This window comes from Eupeodes corollae, chromosome 1 (assembly GCF_945859685.1).
Source record: "Eupeodes corollae chromosome 1, idEupCoro1.1, whole genome shotgun sequence".
NCBI lineage: Eukaryota > Metazoa > Arthropoda > Insecta > Diptera > Syrphidae > Eupeodes > Eupeodes corollae.
The window spans coordinates 166,505,705-166,526,414 of NC_079147.1; the positions used below are offsets into that span (position 1 = coordinate 166,505,705).

The following is a 20,710-nucleotide window of genomic DNA, read 5'->3' on the forward strand; positions in this document are numbered from 1 at the left end:
TCCTTGATATTTATGGAGGGACTTAATTCGTCAATAAATATTGCATCTTCATGCGGAAAACACTCTTTTTTGCTTTTGCTAAACTATAAATAGACGGATATAATGAATGACCTCTCTCTAAAGATTGTTTTCTTAAAATTTTGTATGCATGACGAGTGAGTTTTGCATCAATGTACACTGCAAGTGCTTCTTCATTGCTGTATTCTCGGATTTGATCGAACTTTTTCTGCACTGTCCTTAATTCTTTAGCAGCCTCAGGATGGTCGGTAACTTCTTTGATCACATCGGCAACTATGCGCATTCCACTAGAACGTGCAGCCATTTGAGCAGCATACAGAATTTCTGGAGGAGTTCTTGACTCAAGGAGATCACGAACTTTTGCGCGTTTAGAATGAGGTGTAAATCATCAAAACTTTTGTTTGGCCTTCCACTCTTAAAGTGCCCCTCATTTTTTTATAAACTATTATTCTGATTGTCCAATGCTAATATAAAATTGGAACCATCTAGCCAGTCTTTGTATTTCAGGCGAAATCTATCATTTCTCGAACCAGCTGCCTTCCACTTTTTGTCAAAACTTGCAGATTCCTCCATATTGCATAACGTAGATACTTATTCCATCTGTATCTCCTTGGAAAGCTCTTCCATTGATATTAAGGAGCCCGCAGCGAGCTTTAAAAATAATGAAAATCATATCACGTGAATTGGAGTCATCAAAGTAGTTCGGTTTGCCAAAGTACATAAAGTTGCAATATTCATCGTGAAATTGAGACTGTAAATTCAGTCCAGTGTTTTTCTTTCATTTTCAGTAAGAGGATGTTATGTAAGCTGGGCCATTCAAGTGTTAAAAGAAAAATCCAACGAACATCCATGAGAAAGATCCAACCATTCCTTAGACCAGAAGATTTTCCTGTTTATAAAGGCTTTCGATAAAAGGTTGGGTAATCTATTATTAGGAAGATTTAGATTTCGTCTTATTAAAGAAAAATGTAGGTAAACCCGTTTCAATGTGCAGAGCATAATTAGGCGTATTATCTTATCGGGCAACTTTTGGACTTGGTTGCATTCGCGGTATCCCCAAAACTTGAGCACAGTACAAAATAATAGCTTTTGAGGCGGCATTGTATATTTTGAACTTTGTTAAATGTTGGACGGTATTGTCTCGCAGCAGTCTTGACCACGTTGCATTGATTGAATTTTCAGATGCTCCCAATCTGTTTCTTAGACGCTCATTCCAAGACATGTTGTAATTAAACACTACCCCAAGATATTTTTATTGATTATACATACACCTTTATTTCAAAAATGTTGTAAAACTATTTTTCGCACTCTGCTTTTCTTCCACCATTGCAAAATATTACTATTTCTGACTTATCAATTTTAATTTGATTTAATTTGAAGATCGTCTAAAACAATACCGATTGGCAGTTCCGCATGAAGATCAATTAAAAACAGAGTGTAAGGAAGAGAGCTTAGCACACATCCTTGACGAATACCTTTCTTCGTGGTGAAGAACACAAACCATTCCAAACAGCGGCAGTAGTATCCTTATAAAGAGACTTTTTAGTAGCCAGTATCTTCGAAGATATTCCCAGAGTCGATAGCTTATAAATAAGAGTATTCCTGTCATTGCAGCCTTAAGAACGATAAAAAGCGTAGAGTTTCTTCTTATGACAAAGTTGAAGTTGTATTATGCATGAAAGATTATAAACTTGGTCCACAGTAGAATAGTTGGTTCTATATGCAGCTTGAAATTCATTGATGATGTTGTTTTTTTCTAACCAAGCTGACAGTCTGTTCAAGAGAATATAAGAGAGAATATTATTTATTATTAAAAATAACTCTTAGAAAAACTGACAGCAACAATTTTAGAAATGTTAATAATCGATTACATCGCACTGTGTAATTATAATATTTTTTTTTCAAATAAAAATCAAAAAAAAAACAATATCCTTACGCAATGTCCATAACTAACTTTTTCCTGGACTCAAAACATTGATTAGAAATAAATCATCCCTTTTAAATTAAGCTTTCCAATTTAACAATTAGTGAAGCAAGTAGGGATGTTGGTTAAAAATTATCAAATAAATCACTTAAACATCATATGTAATACAAATTTTGGTAGAAAAGCACCAAATAAACTTCCAGCTACATTTACTCTTACGGAATCTGGTCTGTTTTTTTGTGTAAATGCTATTTAAAGGATTGTTCATAATTAGTCCGACAGCTAAGAATATGAATGTAATCGGTTAAATTCTTCAGGATTCTTTGGGAAATATTAAAGTTAATACTTGACAAAGTGCAAAGAGTCAATTTTTCCATTTATTAATTTAAAAATAAAACTTATTTAACTACTTAGGATGTCATTACCATCCGGGCGGACCTGGGCCTCCAGCCAGCTCGGTCCTTAGCTCGCTGTCGCCATTTTCGCACACCAAGTTCGTTGAGGTCCTCTCCCACCTGCGTGTGTCATCTTAGTAGCGGTCTTTCTATACTGCACCAGCCGTCCTTTGGGATTAGATTCGAAGACTTTCCGGGCTGGAACTTTCGTGGCCATTCGCTCTACATGACCCAACTATCTAAACCGTTATACTTTTATTCTTTTAATCAGGTCAGTATCGCTGAACAGCGCGTACAGTTCGTAGTTGTATCTTCTCATCCTCTCTCAATCTATGCAGACGGGACCAAAAATCACCCAATCAATTTTTCACACAAAGCATCCTAAGACGCTGTCATCTTTCTTTTAGAGGGTCCAGGCCTCAGCACAATAAATGAGAACCGGGATGATGAGTGTTTTATAGATGGTGATTTATATGCTTTTAGAAACTTTACCACTCAATTGCCTTCTTAGTGCAAAGATAAGTCATTTACAAGAGTTATACTTGGTTTAATTCGAGCGTTGGTGTCGTCGTCTGAATTAATAGTGGTAATTAAGTCCTTAACTACCTGAAATTTATAGCTGTCCATGTCGACGTTTTGTCCAAAATGCATTTTTTTGATGACAACATCGTCACTTACTTAAGGTGGCGCTGCAGTCCTGTGTGAACTAGGGCCTCACCCAACAACCTTCTCCATCTAGTTGGGTCCCTAGCTAGATGTCACCAGTTTCGCGCTCTAAGTTGGGTGAGTTCACTTTCCACTTATGCGCGCCACCTGATCCGGGGTCTTCCTCTACTGCTCTGTCGTGTGGGTGTGGATTCGAAGACTTTCCGGGTCGGAGCATTGGTTTCCATGCGCTCTACGTGACCCAGTCACATTATTTGTTTTGCTACCGTACAGCTCGTTGTTCCTCTCTCTCCACTCCCCTTACTCACAAAAGCCCTATTGGCATCACGCTGAGTTCTTCCGATTATGTCAATGTCATCAGTATTATGCCAGTAATTGGATAGACTTTTGAAAGATAGTGCCTCTACTGTTGACGTGTAAACTTTGCACTATATCCTATTTTTGCCCAGCCCATCCCATCGTATTTCCTGGATAGAGGTGATGTCTAATTCCTCCACTGCCGTCTGGATAAGGAGAGGTGCCTTACTGGAAACACCTCTCCCCCTCTCTCGTTTACTGCTACCAACAACTTTCTACTGGGGTTGAAACCCAATCTCCAGTTGAGGTACTAGGCACCCGATGTTCATCGCGGGGAGGTGAGATTAGGAGTTGATAGACAGAGGTGGGTTTTAAGAAAACCTACGGACGCTTGTGTTCACTTGAATGTATACATATCTACCATTTGAACATCATATACCACGTTGCAATTCTCAAAAACGCTGCATGCTTTGATCTTGCCATTATGTCAATATTATCGCAGTATCCGAGTAATTGAATAGACCTTCGGAAGATTGTGCCTCTGGTGTTATCGGTTGAATTTTGCACAATTCTTTCCAGAACGATATTGAAGAAGTCGCATGACAGTGCATCGCCTTTTCTAAAAACTTTTTTAGCATCAAATGCATCGGTAAAACTTTTTCCGACCTTGATAAATCAGCGTGCATTCTCCATCGTCATTCTTAACAAAGGGATAAGTTTGACAGGGATGCCAGAACTAGACATAATTCTGTAAAGTTCTTCCCTATAGATGCTGTTATACGCGGCTTTAAAATCAACCTACGGACGAACGTTTTCAATCGTTCAATTAATGTACGACAGAAAAGATATTATATCCGATGTTAAGGAGACTGGTGCCTCTATATTTGGCGTAGTTCAGAGGGTCTCAATAGATCAAAGTCTTGATATATTACGTTAAGTTTTTTACATTTTACAATAACAATTTATGGTATCACAACTTAAAAGAAGTCCCAAAAAAGTTGAGTTATGACATCTGGTTTGTGACTTTAAACGTCATTAAGCTTGGGACGGGCGGGTAAGGACAAGATTTTTTTTTCACTTATCATTTGTAAACCTCCAGAAGTACCTTGAAATCATTGTAAATCTCTATGCACCTTCTGATTGTAATTAAGATGCTTAAAACTTGAAATTTTGTTGGAAATATCTCTTGAATCACCAAAAATGTTAAAAACATTTTTACTTGGAGACATTATGTGTAATTTTAAGGCTTTTAATTGTACTATCTCGTACAAAATATCTAAATATGACAATTACAAGAGGAATGAATTCAAGCAAACTATCAAACATAATACAATTAAATACAATAATTTAAATAAATTCAAAGGCTTTAGAGTTAACATTTAAAAAATTAATCAACGAGACTTCTCTCTTTGTGGCAAGATAGAATTAAGTTTAACAAAATCAGTCTTTTTAAAATTCACTGAACACAAAATTCTTTGAAATTTCAGCGTTAAAAATATTTAAGTTTTTTGTCAGTGACCAAATCAGTGCTGAGTGAAGATTATCTTCAAATCCAAGAGAATCAGTAGATTTAATTACAGTGAAGCTGTCATCAATAGTGCTAAACACCAGGTCCACTAATTTTCCATTTGCATTTGAATTATCGTTATGTTGATGAAGTCCAAATGAAATTGTATCGTCAATTAGTCTGGAATCGCCCTATCTGAGGTTACAAGTTGTCTTTCGACATTGTGAAATCATAATCACACATCAAAAGGGGTTATATTCGAGCTGAATAACTCTTTTAAAAATTAATAAATTATAGTTATGCGAGTTTAAGAAAATACTATAAGTTGTTTTTCCTTGCAAGAAAATCCATCGCTAGGTAAGTATGAAAAGCTAAGAACACACATAACCATTCTACCCACTTTTAACTAATCTTAATTTAGATAAGTTCTGAAAGAATCAAATTATTTTTAAAGATTAAAATCAAGGCTTTATTCAGATATTAAGAACCATAAACCAGGTTTAATTTTACTGAGTTTTATTTGTAAGAACCAGCACAATAAAAATAACAACTTATATTTTTATTTACTTTTAACCCCACATCATAATAAAGGTTGAAAGAAAGTTTGGTCCTGTTTAAAGTTAAAAAAAGAAACCAAAACAATTTATTTGTCCTCATAAACATTATTAGAAATCTATTTTATGCAAATAACTTTGTGACGTGCTTATAATGAATAATGAACAAGCATTCCAACACACAAATACCCCATCTTTTTGTTTACCATTAAAGGAGTTTTAAAATTGTTTTCAAAAAAGAATATTATTTCTCTGAGAAACACCTTAATTCCCACTGGAGATACTTTGTCTAGACACACAAGTCCGACTATTCTTACTTGTTCATGTACCCTTTATTTCATTACCATACTTCTTACAGGGCTACAGCCATGCATCAATATCCTTTTTTTCCAAATTGCCAAAAAAAAACGAAAAGACGATGCGAAGGCATTGTGCTTGGAATAGATAAAGTATCTTACAGATATTGGAAACAAATTTATCCTCATTAGATGGTAAATTTGTTATATTTATCCCATAATTTGAGTAAGGACCAACACAATATTGGCACCAGCACGGCATGTTGCCTAAAAGCTTAGTGGGTCAAATCCAACAGGGATTAGGTGAGAACGTTTAACTGGCCAAATGTCACGTTCGAGTCAAGCGCTACTGAGCCATTGTTGTCTATTTAGCGCGAGGCTGTGGACACCACGCACCGTAGCGTAATCTATTTGTAAACATGCGGGTGAACTTGTGTTAGAAAATATTGTTTTTCATTTTTGTTCTCAATTAATTTACATATATTGTACCTTGAACTATTTTGTGTACATTTTTGTATTGGGGTTAGAAACTTTTTTGCTTTTTGTAAAAAGAAGCAACAAGTATAAAGTCCTGGTACGTGATTTGCATATAAAATATAAATAACATTTTTTTTTGTGTAAAGAATTTTGTGTGGAATGACATCATTCATATTCATTTTGAAGTAAAGTAAAAGTTGCTTGAGTTTTATTGTATTGAACTTTTTTTTAAGTAAGGGACTGTGTTTTAACAAGAACAAAGAATAAAACAATTAAATATAAATTTCAACTCGCATTAACTTTGGCTTATAATTGAAAGCTAGGTTTTGTCAAATGTATGTTTTAACTGTTGAATAAAGAAAAGATATAAAGCTTTTGTATTTTTAAAATGCTAAATAGTGGATAAAGGCTTAATCATGTTTCGATTGGAGCTGCAAAGAGATTATCCAGGTGAAAAAGCTTCCGGTGTTTTAGAGAGAACCCAACTAAAGAAATCCGGAAAAGGGTTACTCAAGCCAGAAAGGCATGCAACGCCCATATTTCAAAGGACCAACATTTTGCATGATCAACAATTATGACGAAAAAAAAAAAACTAAAATGTTTCAAAGCCAGTTAGAATTGTTGGTCATTCGTAAAAATCATGAGGAATTATAGCAAGAAATATCTTGAGGAACGAAAGCTTCTTAGTGACCGGACCTATTGGGCTTTCACAGCAGTATGTCTACTGGTGATCTCATGGCACAGAACAGTGGAACAAATCTTTACATGGTTTTGGAGAAAGCATCATTCTTGCACTTGATATTTGAAAGGCATTCGATAAAGTCTGGCATCTTGCTCCCTTGTCGAAAATGCGTGCTTTTGGTATCGGCGAATCTCCTGTTCGTTTGATTAGAAATTTTCTTTCAAACCGTTCAAAATAAGTTTTTTTTAAACGGATTCAAATCTGAAACCCATAACATAAATGCTGGTGTACCCCGGGGCTTCGTTTTGCCTTAGAGTCTTTCCTCATTTTTATAAATGATTTTTTTATGCAACTTCTAATCCAATATATTTTTTCCGATCAGTCTTCTGCTAAGTTCACTTATTAAATGTTTTAAAAAAGTCTTCAACAAAAAGCTTATTGAACACATTAATACAAAAAATGTTTGCCTTAGAGTAATTTGGATTTGGAGCATCACAGTAGGTATTGTGCAAGAGGTCCATTGCATAACAAAACACACAAAAGTAACTTCAATGCAGGGAAAAGTGTCTCATTAAGATTATAAAATCGTTCGCAAATAGTTTTTTTTAAAAGAGTGAAATTTTGAAAGGTTGCAGTTTATTTTTTTTCGTTTTTTGTCATTAGCTTCTCAAGGACCTGCTGGAATTGCATGAGAATAAAACCATTGATGTTCTAGAGGAACAAATATTCATCTGTTCTTGTAAGTTTTTAATTTTTTCTGCAGAAAGTTTTTTCCATTTTTCGGTGTGTCTTGGCATAAAATCTTGATTTTTATCAGGACTTTTGCTACTTTTGGCTATAATAACCTTACTAAAAGGAGCATTTTCGTCATAGCATTCTTTGTAATCCATTTATTTCGAAGATCACTCAAATGATTTTGCAACAACCGTTCTTATGATGTTTCGGTACTGATCTGCGGTGTAAACTGTTTCGTGTTTTCGCAAAACCTTTTCAATTCTGCCGAATTCTTTGTTGCTATCTAAAACGTGTGTCCTACTCCTGGAAATTTGTGGTCTATAGTTTTGAAGTATCCTTGAAGTATCAAGGCTTGGTACAAGCAGATAATGTTAAAATTTTGGTATTATCCAGCTCACGAATCAGACCAAATAATAAGATGATCTCTATCCTTAATGTCCCTGTTTGGTTGAACAAATGTCCATAGCGGGCTAGCCACTTCCGTACTTCCTCTATCGCCCACGTCTTCCATCCATGTTAACGTATAGGGCTTTTCTCCATTTGACGTTATAGAATGAACTCCTAAGATGTAGAACAACATCTGCTTCAAATAGAATGCTTTAGATGCTGTGAGTCTCGCACAATGGCGGATCCAAGGGAGATCATTTCCAAAAACACAGCACAAATTCAAATTTAGAATTTGAAAAAACTTTAGTCATGCTTTAAATTATTTCATAAAAATTGTTTCTAAGAAAAAGAACAAATATTCCGGTTCTTAAGAAGAAACCTTGAATAAATGATCATGAATTTTATATTAAGTTGCCTTTGAATTCCTTAAACTCGCCTTCAATTTTATTATTACATTTTTTGACACATAAATAGTGATTATTGAAGTGATTACATATAAGAACTATATAGCAAGTCTTGCATTAGTAAATAATTTCAAACTAGAGTTTTTAATCAAATATGACATTACGATAGTAGAGAAGCCGAAAAAGTGGGTACCCCGATTCCTTTCGTCTGCCTGTCTTTCCTGGCCCATACAGTCCAATTAATACAGTTGATTGAAATTAAGATTTTCAGCCGATTAGTGTAAGGCGTTTTTTGTTTTCATTTTATTAATACGAAAAATAACAGCAGTACCCACAAATATTTTTTGGTTCAACATGCGATTTTTCTAAAACATTTTCTAAATGTTGTGTTCTTAATTTGGCTTCTTTCTACAAGAAAAACATATTTTCGTATTGCTCCAGAAGGGTACCATTCAAAAAATCTTAATTTTGTTTTTAAGTTTTCTCAAGAACTAATGGAACGATTTCAAAATTCTTCTCTTCCTGTGCAAGCTCTTGTCATTGATCAAATTGATGATGATTTTTTATGAAATTGATTTTTAATAAAATACTAAACTAAAAACTTGATATTTCAGGGACAACATTTTTTGAAGAAATTTTAATGTAAAATGTTCATATATTTATAAGCGCTTTATTTAGTGCTTATACCAAAAAATTTCATAAGACAAAATTTAAAATGAAATAGGTTAATCTAGATTTTTTGACAAATAAAATGGCATTTAAATTTTTGAGAAAAACTTATTTTGCAGGTACATTTTTAAATCTTAAAATATAGGAAATATTTTAACAGACTTTTTGGAAGATATTATCAAGTTCGTGCGTTTCATTTCTTTCAAAATTAGTTTTCTTTTGAATACAAAAGATTTTAAAAAGTTAATTAAATCTACTTTTGAAGTGAATTTTTCTTTGGATGCTCTAGAACTAAGATTCAAACTAGAATTTCAATAATACAAATGTCCCAAAAAAATCAAGTGACACTTTTGCTAAATTAATGGCTAAGTGAAAAACATAATAAAAGTTTCATATCTATTGATATAAAAGCTTTGAAACGTGTAATTTGTGAGTACTACAAAACTTTTCTTCCCAACTTATTTGTTTACTTACCTTACTTTTTTTAAATCTAATTTCTTTAGAGAATTTATTTACTTATGCAACTATTTTTTTGAATTCAAGAATCAAACCTGTTTGTCTCTACAATTTTTAAGTTTTTTTGACGCCTTTATAAGATCAAAATACGAGTAAGGAGATTGATAACGATAGTAATAAGAGACTCCCGGAGCTTGATTTCGAAAGAACAACATCAAAAAAAGCACGACATTTTTACATATCAGATCCTCTCTCATTTTAAAATTTTTGCAGCGTTCTTTGCATTAATAGAAATGAAAACAAGAAAATTTCGTTTTGTTTTTGGAAAAAAGCAACGTTTTAAAACAATTTCCTACATTTCTGCACGAAATGCAATAAAGACCATCTAAACTATTGTATTTTAGCTCTAAAATATGGCATATTTAGAAAACTGTTGGAATCTTGGAATGCTTTCATATGAGTTATCCAAATTAAATAGTAGGACCATACCTTGCTGGACAACAGTGTTCTAAATAATTTGATAACTAAAGTGGGCATTTTAGCAATTATTAAATTTTGTTAGGATCCTTTACAAAACATTGAAGAACATTTTTAAGCGGTGAATAAAAACTCATCTAAGTGTGTGACCCCCCCCCCCTTGATGAAAAGTCTGGATCCACCGTTGGTCTCGCAAGGGCATTGTTTATTGCAAGTCAACAGTTAAATACACAACATTCTTCTCATTAAGTTTTTTTTCTCTATCTTTTTTCTGTGTTTCGAGTGCGGCCTTGAAGCTTAATCGATAATTTGCAGTGTTGTTTCCTGCATCACAAGTGCTGCATCTATCACTACAAGGCTGCGGAAAAGAAAGATTAAAGTTCGAGACAAAAATATGCTTCCTTTACAAAAAAAAACTATGTTTTTTGTTATTAAGGTCACATTTTTCAAAATACAGCTTGTGCATTTTGGATACACTCAGAAGAGGAGAGAAAGATATTTTTAAATGGGTTATATTTTTAGAACAATGCGTCTCTTCCACAGGAAACTCCCCTATGTGTACGCATATGCCTCCACTTTGTCCTGAACTTTATTTGCCCGAACAAGATGTTTTCCTCTTTTGTCTGGTGAGGGAACTAACTGTCCAGATCTGAGCTTTTGCTGTATCATTCTCAATTTTCTGAAACCTACATATTTGAAAAAGAGAACAAAGAGCAAACTGATTTTCCAGCAAGATTACTGTGATATTCGTAGAGAACGTTTCTTTTGCTTAAGGTTGACCTTCGTTTTGGAGATCGATATTTGTGAACAGTAATAGCAACAGTTTTTACTACGTTCACACAAGTTCCCATCATTGAAACTTTTTTCTTTCATAACTACACCTTTTTGAGAAATATATTCCTTACCTTGTGCTCTTAACAAAGCAGCCTTTCGTTTTTTTTTCCATTGGGTACGGTTTTCGGTTTTTTTTTCCTTTTTTTGGAGATTTTGGAACAACATCAGATACTATTCCTTCTTCAGGGTCTACTATTGGCTCAAACGTGGATTTTCCCAAAACTCCGAGTTTTTAAATCGGGAATTTACTCATCGTTATCTTCTACTGAAAATTCCATCTATCTTTCGCTACTATCAAGACTTGTGGGAGCTGGAAGAGCAGCGGTTGATGTCACAGAAGGGGCATCATAAGCATCAGTAGAGTGTCATTCCTAGGAACTGAAAACATGGATGTTTTTTATCTTACTTTGACATTCACGAATTGGCGATTTTTCTTCAGGACTTTCCGTTAAAACTATTTGATACAAACAACTGAGAATACGTTTTTCTTACCCGTAGTTTCTTGATTCGTTTTAAATACCCTATAAAGCATCTTTCCTCTCTGCAACATTTTAAACGAATAAGTTGCACGTTAAGTAAAAGTCAATTAAATTCAATGATTTTGTGATTTAGTTCGATAAATTGAAATAAACAACTTGTTTGAGTAGATAGAATAGATTTTTCGATTCGATTTCGAAGATTATTAATGGCCCAACAATGAATTAAAATTACCTCTGTCTTCTACAAGAATTTAATAGTAATGAAATATTTATTGCTCTTATCAACAAATATTCAAAATTACATTCATCATTATAGTAAGCGCAGGAAATTTCGGTTATGAATTCACTAGTGCAATAGTAAATGTGTTACACATGTATGAAAAATAACGGTTTCAAATTGTGTGTAATACTATACAAAATATAGAGCCATCATGTTAAGTCATCTGCGCAGCAATATCCAAATTTGAAGTTGTCTGTTTTACTAATATGTGTGATACCAATTTTGTCGCAAACTACAGTGTCATAGTTTGATGAATTTTTTCATGAATAAACGAAACTAAATTTTGGATGAAGGTGTTAAGTGCGCACATAATTTTGTATGTTAATTAGATATTTGTTTATTTATTCCAGCGTTTTTTTGTACTATTATCTAATATATAAAATTTTGCTGTCACAGTGTTAGTTGCCATACTCCTTCGAAACGGCTTAACCGATTTACATGAAATTTTGCATATACATATGTACATTCGGTAGGTCTGAGAATAGGTTTTTATCTATTTTTTATATTCCTAAGTGCTACGGTTTAGTTGCATCCACGTCGTACACAGTGCAACGATCTTACGATAATATTAAGTGAGGCTATGTACAATGAAGCATTGATTGAGGATCTTAGCGTTATCATTGCCACCTTACCACTCAGTCATTTCCAAATCGAAATGCATCTGATTTAATAGATACTGAATAGAATCATGAACGAATATACAATATTGTAGAAATGGCAGCGATTGTTGCTCGAAATGTTCCACTTGGATTCGTGGATTCTTTTACCATCCAAAATAGAAAACCTCGAACCTCTCAAACATCTAGCTATCCAAATGTAGGTAGGGAGCTTAGAGCGAAGAGACGGAAATAGTATTCTGTTTATTCCGTATAACAAAAAAGAATCAGACTTGGAATAAAAAAAGACAAATGACAGAAAAGTGAATTGAACTATAAAAGGTGGTAAACTATGATTGCTTAAAAATTTGAGGTGTGCAATACATTTTTAGGTGAATTACGTAAAGTTTAATTAACAATGCAGCAACCAAGTCAATAGAATCTTTCCCGATAAAGCCGTTATTCAAAAACGATACGAAACACTGCAAATGAAGCTACTGAAGAAGAACAAGAAATCGCACGTGACCAGCGCCGCTTTAGTATGGCTCGACTTCGTGCTTCTCAATCACAGCCTGGTGAAACGGCTCGGTTGGCAATGCAAAGTCGTCGAGCGGACAACAGAGGTCAACAAATAGATAATTTGTGACGCAGAACAAGAGATTTATCAAGTGTAGATTTAAATCGAGCAGTGTTTCGATACGATTGCAGCAATGATAACAGCTTGCATCCTAGCGTTTGCATTGGGCAAATAGACGCTGTTTACCAGTATTGTGGAACATCAAAGTTTTCGGGAGAAACGCCCGGATTATGCTGCGTTAGTGGTAAAGTGGTATTTCCATTGTTGACTCGGACACCTGAGCCATTGTATTCATTGCTTTGTGGCGAAACAAATGGAAACAAATGCTTTTACTGTCTGGCGATTTTCGCCCACCACTGCCAATAATTCCAAGATCTACGGCTGCCGACGAAATAAACACTTGCCCCAAATCGTCAAATCTATGGGGGTATGTGGAGAAGTTGCAGCTGACAACAAACATGAGAGTTGCATTGCTTAATGATCTCCTGAAGATTCCTCTGAGCAATTGTGAAAATTGGTAATGGTCAATTGGGAATTTCATTCCCAAATAATTTCTGTAATTTTGTCTGATCAAAAGACAAACTTATTAACGATGTATTTCCAAACATTATTTCTAACTGCAAAAATTATGAATGTTTGAGCATGTTTGAGAATGTATGAGTGAGCAAGAAATTTTAGGGGCTAAGAATAAAGATGTGCACTACATAATTGAAAATAAAATCATTGGAGTAATGCATTCATTCAAATCTATTGATTCCCAAATGATAAAGCCACCAAATATATAATTACATTTTTTGACTCCTCGGATGAGCCTGGGTTATCACCGCACAATATTTAAGCGACTATACTGAAAATAAAATTTAAAGGTGAGGAAGTTTTCAGAAGACTTCAATTTCCGATCAGTCTTCCATTTATCATGACTCATGACAATAAACAAATCACTAGGCCAATCCTTAAGAGCTTGTGGTTTGAATCTAAAGCTTCCATGTTTTTCCTATGGTCAATTATATGTTGCCATCTGCGTTATTTGTTTTCGCGCCTGATAATAAAACAAAAAAATGTCGCGTATCACAAGCTACTTAAGTAAAGAGCAACCTGTGTACTAAATAATGAATGATTATTGTAGTTACTTGATTTTTGTTTTGTTTGTTCATATGAATATAAATAATATAAAATTCAAAAATGTACTTATTTATTGGTTTTAAGGCGGAACAAAGTTCGCCGGGCCACCTAGGTATATTTATATTTATTAACTTCCCATAGGAAGATATTGTAATGGGTACGATTTGTCAAATTGAAAATTTTGACTTTTCTCGACGTTTCAAGGTGCCTAGAGTCGAAATAAAAGATTTTTAGACTAAAATATGATTTTATCTCCAAAACAATTTTGCGCAACAAAGAATAATATTTTTGACATCTGATAAAATTTTGAAAAAATCTAATTGACAGTTTTTTTATAAGAAATAAAAACCTAAACAAAAACATTACTCAAAGTTGGTAAGAACTAAGACTTCAAACTTATTTTATCTTATAAGAAATATTGTTTTCAACATTCTGAAAAATGTTGAGAAAAATCGAATTGAATCGAATTACAAAAAAGTAAAAACCTAAAAATATAATTAACATATGTAAGTTGGGTAACATTGATTTTCGACTCAAATATCTTTTCAAAAATATGAGATCATGGCTTCAAACTAATTTTCACTTACAGAAAATATTATTTAAAACATAAAAAAATAATAAAAGTTGGTAAAAATAGATTTTCGACTCAAATATCTTTTCAAAACATTAAGATATTGGTTTTAAACTACTTTAATCTTTTAAAAACTATTGTTTTCAACATTCAGCAAAATTTTGAGGAACATCGAATTGACAGTTTTTTTACAAAAAATAAAAACTTAAAGTTATTAAAAAATTCATTTTCGCCTCAAATATCTTTTCAAAAATTTCAGATTATGGTTTCCAACTAATTTTTACTTATAAGAAATATTGCTTTATAATTAATAAAATTTTGAGAAAGTTCTAACTGACATTTTTTTACAAAAAATTAAAACCTAAAAAAAAAACAATTCTAAAACCTTTCAAAAATTAAAAATATTGTCTTGAAACTTTTTTTGCTCCATAAAAAATTTTTTTTTTTTGGATATTTAGTAGTTTTTTTACGTTCCGTTTTTCCATAAAAAAAAAATATCTACAAGAAATAGTACACAAATTTGGTAAAAATTGTTGTTCGGTTCTTGATATCTCTCAAATTAATTTCATTCATCCAATTTGTAAAAATTTAAGGAATGCTACTTAAATTAGTAAAAATTTGTTTTCGACTAAAAATCTATTTAGCAAAACTAGATTCTCAAACTGAACTATTTCTTTATATGAAAAATATTGTTGATAATTTAATTTTTTTAAGAATAATTCACCTGAAACTTTTTAACCCAACACGAAAACCTACAAACTTTTAAGCAAGACAAATCTGCGGACGGGATGGGAAGTTATGAGTGTGGGTCGCATCGCAGCCTCTTTTTTATTAAAACTTTGTATTTATTTATTTTTTTACTCATTTATTTATTGATTTATTTATTTATTTAATTATTTATTTGTATATTAATAATAATTATCGATTTAAAAGTTGTTTGTAGAGTATAAGTAAGTTCTATAAAGATATTTTAAGAGGTTGCCTACATTCTACATAATAATGTAATAGATTTCCTTTTTTGGACTTTAAATGATTCAAAAGCGCTGTAGTTTTAAATGTAAAGTATTGCAAAATGTTTGTTAATAACGATTCTCGCAAAGCCTACTTGAGCGAAAATGGTACAATAGATATCATTACTCTGATAGACTTAAACTTATCGGTCTCCATTCAACGACAGGTCCCTATCACAGAGAGTAAATTCTGTTATGTTATTGGAATCTTAAATGGGTCTATATCATCCTCATCAGTCTTGATAAAGAAATAAAGTTCCAATTCGAACAATTATTACTAGACCCAACTGTGGTACTTATAGTCCAATCAACCAGTCAATAAATATTCATAAAACCAAAAGCTATCTTATTAATTCAGTTATTGAACACATAAAATTTAATAGTTTTAAAATTAAGTACCTTTGTATGTTTTTTTTTAAATCATTGCAACTTTTACGTCAACAATCTGTAAATATATCAAAACGGCATACAAAACTTATTAAACATAAGACTTTATGATAAATAATGCAAATTTATATTAAATTTTTGTACGTGAAAAAAAGTTTAAATTTATTTCAAATATACATACATATGTACAAGTACATATAGTGAAACTTCTTCTCAATTCAAACAAAATGAAAGTTGGAAGTCACTAAACTATTATTTTATCTTCTTGCCATCATCGTTGTGGGTTAGCTGTCCATAATTTCAATTATCTCCATCTTTAACTTGCTTTAAATCAGGCTTTTTATGTTAACATTGTGTGTCTACAACATTTGTTATGTTAATGCCTAGCCTACACGCCAAGAAAGTCGACAGACCTTTTTCAATATATTTTGACAATTGATCATTTCACGCACTATTTACTTTATTGATTGAATCTAAATTTTAAAGAAATATCTTTTGATTTTTATTTTGTATTTTTGTGCTTGCTCCTTTTATAGACAATTGATGGGGAATCCTTTGAAATTCTTATCGGCTGAAACATTTGCAAGGAATACATTGTTGGATGCACTGTAAGTAGAAGCCGACACTTGTCTTGAGATTATGGGATTTGTGTTGTATTATTTTTTTTTGCTAACGTGTTTAAGGACAATAAAACATTTGTTTTCATTTTTTTTTAAATTTTCATTCGAATGTAAGGACAAAATGTTGAGAAAATTATTTTACATATTTGTCTTTTAACCGATGGAAATAAAAATAAATTATTCGTATATAGTTTATTAAAGTAATAATGTAATAACAATCTATACTCTGTTCAATTTGAATATACAGGACAGGGAAAATAGGATATTCGCCTTTCATCCGTACTATTATGGAATTCAATAAGCTATCTCCATTTCAAAGCTCTAAGAGGCTTGCCAAATTGATCATTTTACATCGGAAAAGTCCTCTCAAAATAGTCGGTAGGGTTAAACACTGTTTATTAAAATTTTATGAACAGAGCTTAGAGTTTAAGCTGAATTAAAAAAAAAATCTACCTTTTTCAACACCACCAAGAGGTTTAAAAGAGTTCCCAAGAAGTCCTAATCTTTTTTATACGCTTCCAAAAGCTATATAAGAAATCTTCAATTTTGGAAGATCCATAGCAAAAACAAAAAAAGTATAATAATTTCCATCGACGAATGATTATGGTAGGTTAGGTAAAGTTAGGTTAAAGTGGCTATCCGTGATACCGCATGAATCTTGAGGCTTTTTTCTAAGCTCAATAAAGCCAGTTTAAGTCCCTTAAGTATCGTGAAGACTGATTTTGTTAGTATGATTAAGATCTTTTAGATCGTTATAGAAGAATTCTCCTAGGTAAATCTTGCGTCTTTAGCATGTACAGAATAGGCGAAGAACTGTTTCCTCCTCTTACTCAACTATACAGCTCCTGCAAAAATCATTTGAGAATACGCCTAGCCTCGCGGCGTGCTTTCCTATTAGACTGCAGTAACCGGATACTGACACCGACTGGATATATGCGATATGTTTAGAGATAGCAAGCACCTGAAGCACATTTAAATCTAGCGTAGGCCAGATGCTTTTCGTGACCTGACACGAGGTGATGTTATTCCACCTGATATTTACCTTCTTCATAGCGTTCCTTGCATAGCGATTGGTATGTTACCATTAGGTAAGCTTGGTAGAATGGGTTTTTCTGTAAGATATCTGGCGAGTTCATCTGCCTTACATATTTTCTGGAATGTCGCTATATCGCTATGGCACAAAGCAAAGTTGAATATTAAACTGTTGTGCCATCTTCATTAGAGATGAATTAAAGTTATGGAATCTTCAAATGGGGTGGCGCAACAGTCCGTTGTGAACCAGGGCCTAGTGACTTACAACTCTCAACCATTCCTGTATGCGAGTACTGTTGTCAGGAATGGAAGGGACCTACAATTTTAGGCCGAATCCGAACGGCTAATTTTGAGAAAGCACTTCCATCCTTTAAGATTTGTCAATTCCTCGCAAGAGGCAGTACCCGCGCAAATTATTTTTTTTTTAAATTAAGGTGGCACAGGTAGGGATTGAACCCAAGACCCCTTGCATGACATTCCAACGCACTAACCATCATGCCACGGGTACTGGAATCTTACAGAGCTTATAGAGACAGAGTCCAGAGATTTGAAAGCGGCCTGGCTATCTGAGAAAATACGGACATCAGATAATGATATCACGATCTCTTTAAGCCAGGACAAGGCTTCATTTATCGCCAGAAGTTCAGCTTGGAACACGCTACGCTTCGACGATTGGAAGGCGAAATGAGAGATTTAATTTCAGTCGTCCAGAGTGCGCACCTCCACCAACCCATTCATTTGTTTTTGATCCATCTATGTAAAAGTGGATGAGCTCATCTTCTAGGAATTCTCTACCCTACCAGAAAGATCTGATAGGTATGGAAATCTGTAAGATTCTGTTGAATTGCAGTTGGGGGATGGAGTAGTCTGTATGCTTTGGAATTGATTCTAAATAATTATGAGTTACGGATTGGCTAATGTTTTTGTTAACTCACTGCGATGAAGCATTAAGGCGAATAGCAGAGCTTGCAGCTGTTTGATTGCTAAGTATACCATGAGGTGTTAGGTAAGGTAGGGTATCCAGTGCCGCAGATGATGTTTATATATAGGAAGGCTTAACGTTGGATTTTTTTAGTTAGTCGCAGCTTACATCAATCAATGGCAATCCACCATACTGCCACACCATAAATTAAGACAAGTCTGATTACCAATGTGTGTAACCAATGCGTAATTCATGGTTGTAAGCCACATTTATTACTAATAGCTTTCTTGCAAGAAAAGAGAGCTACAGTCTAAAATAAGAACCAGATATTTAGCCTCGCCTGAAAACTTTAATTGGATTTCTTTAATATAGGGAGGTTTAAAATAGAATTTCATATTTCCTCGAAAATAGGATTAATTCAGTTTTGTGTTGGTTGACACCCATTCCACACCGATCAGCCCAAAGTATTAGTTTGTCTAAGAAATTTTGTAAGAGTTCTTTAAGGGTGTTAAGATGCTTTTCTGTATATATTAACGTCATTTGCAAAGGCAATCACTCTGAAACCCTTCGCATACAGACTAGTTAGGATTTTATTCCACTAAAGGACAGGGGATAGAACACCACTTTGCTGTATCCCGCTACTAACAAATCTTCTAGCAGAAAAGTTTCCCCCTGTTGAGGTATGTAATTATTCTGTTAGTAGGCATTAAATGAATTAACTCTAGGTCGTAGATCATTAGGGTTGGTTAGGTTAGGTTAGGTTATAGTGGCTGTCCAAGATGGAAACGGACACACTTAGGCCAGTTTAATGGCCCATTGTGATACCACATGAATCTTGAGACTTCCTCCTAAGCTCAATGGAACCAGCTTGAGTCCCTTACGAAACGTGAGAAGCTGATTATACCGATATGATTAAGATCGTTTAGATCGTTAAAGAAGAATTCTCCTAGGTAATTCTTGCGTTTTCGAGCTAGAGTAGGGCATATGCAGAGAAGATGAAGAACCGTTTCTTCCTCTTCCTCTTCCTCGTCCATACAGCTTCTGCAAAAGTCAAAGAATACGAATAGTCTCGTGGCGTGCTTTCCTATTAGATAGTGTCCGGTTATGACACCTATTATCGAGCTTATATGCGATCTGCTTAGAGAGAGCAAGCACCTTGAACGATTTAAATCCAGTGTTGGCCAGATGCTTTTTTGTGGCTTGACACTTGGTGATGTTGTTCCACCTGGTACCTGCCCTCCTCACAGCGTCTTGCATTAGCAGCAGTTTACAAGTAGCGATTGGTATGCCAGTACTTGCCAAATGTGGTAGGATGGGCTGTACTGTACCGTTCCTGGCGAGTTCATCTGCCTTACAGTTACCTGGAATGTCTTTATGGCCCGGCACCCAGCAAAGGTGAATATTAAACTGTTGCGCCATCTCCATTAGAGATGATCGACAGTTATGGACTGTTATAGAGTTTGTAGAGACAGAGTCCAGAGATTTGATAGCGGCCTGGCTGTCAGAGATAATACGGATATCAGATGTTGATATCACGTTTTCTTTGAGCCAAGACAAGACTTCCTTAATCGCCAAAAGTTCCGCCTGGAACACGCTACAATGATTGGGAAGGCGAAATGAGAGACTTAATTTCAGTCGTTCAGAGTACACACCTCCACCAACCCCTTCTCTGGTTTTTGACCCATCTGTGTAAAAGTGGATTGACTCATCCTCCAAGAATGTCCTATTCTCCCAAAAAGATCTGGTAGGTATAGAAATCTGGAAATTTCTGTCGAATTGTAGTTGTAGGATGGTGTAGTCTGTGTGCTTTGGAATTGATTCTAAGTACCTTAGAATTACGGAGTGTCCAATGTTGTTGTTAGTTCACTGCGACGAAGCATTGAGGCGAATAGCAGAGCTTGCAGCTATTTGTTTACTAAATATGTCAAGAGGTGTAAGGTAGAGCAAGGTGTCCAGTGCCGCAGACGGGGTCGTGCGAAGCGATCCGCTTATACATAGGCAGGCTGAACGTTATACTTTATTTAACTTATCCCTGTTTATACCTTTCTCTAAAGCAGTCCACCATACTGCCACACCGTACGTTAAAATCGGTCTGATTACCGATGTGTATAGATAATGCGTGATTCTGGGTTGTAAACCCCATTTATTACCAATAGATTTTTTGCAAGAAAAGAGAGCTACATGAGCTTTTTTGACTCTTTCCTGTACGTTGCGTTTCCAATTTAGTTTTTTGTCTAAGACAAGACCCAGGTATTTAGCCTGAGCCTCGTCTGAGAATTTTAATTGGATTCTTTTAATGTAAGGAGGGTTGACAAATGGAATTTTGTATCTCCTCG

The 20,710-nt window shown here is 34.2% G+C and overlaps 1 protein-coding gene across 1 annotated transcript in view; it reads left to right on the forward strand.

The window, feature by feature from the left end:
• Positions 1-20,710, forward strand: part of LOC129943191 (relaxin receptor 2-like) — a 75,391-nt gene that overhangs the window by 52,257 nt on the left and 2,424 nt on the right. Inside the window, exon 8 of the mRNA XM_056052475.1 lies at positions 16,337-16,408. Coding sequence (XP_055908450.1) covers positions 16,337-16,408 — 72 coding nt within the window. The remainder of the gene's footprint in view (positions 1-16,336; positions 16,409-20,710) is intronic.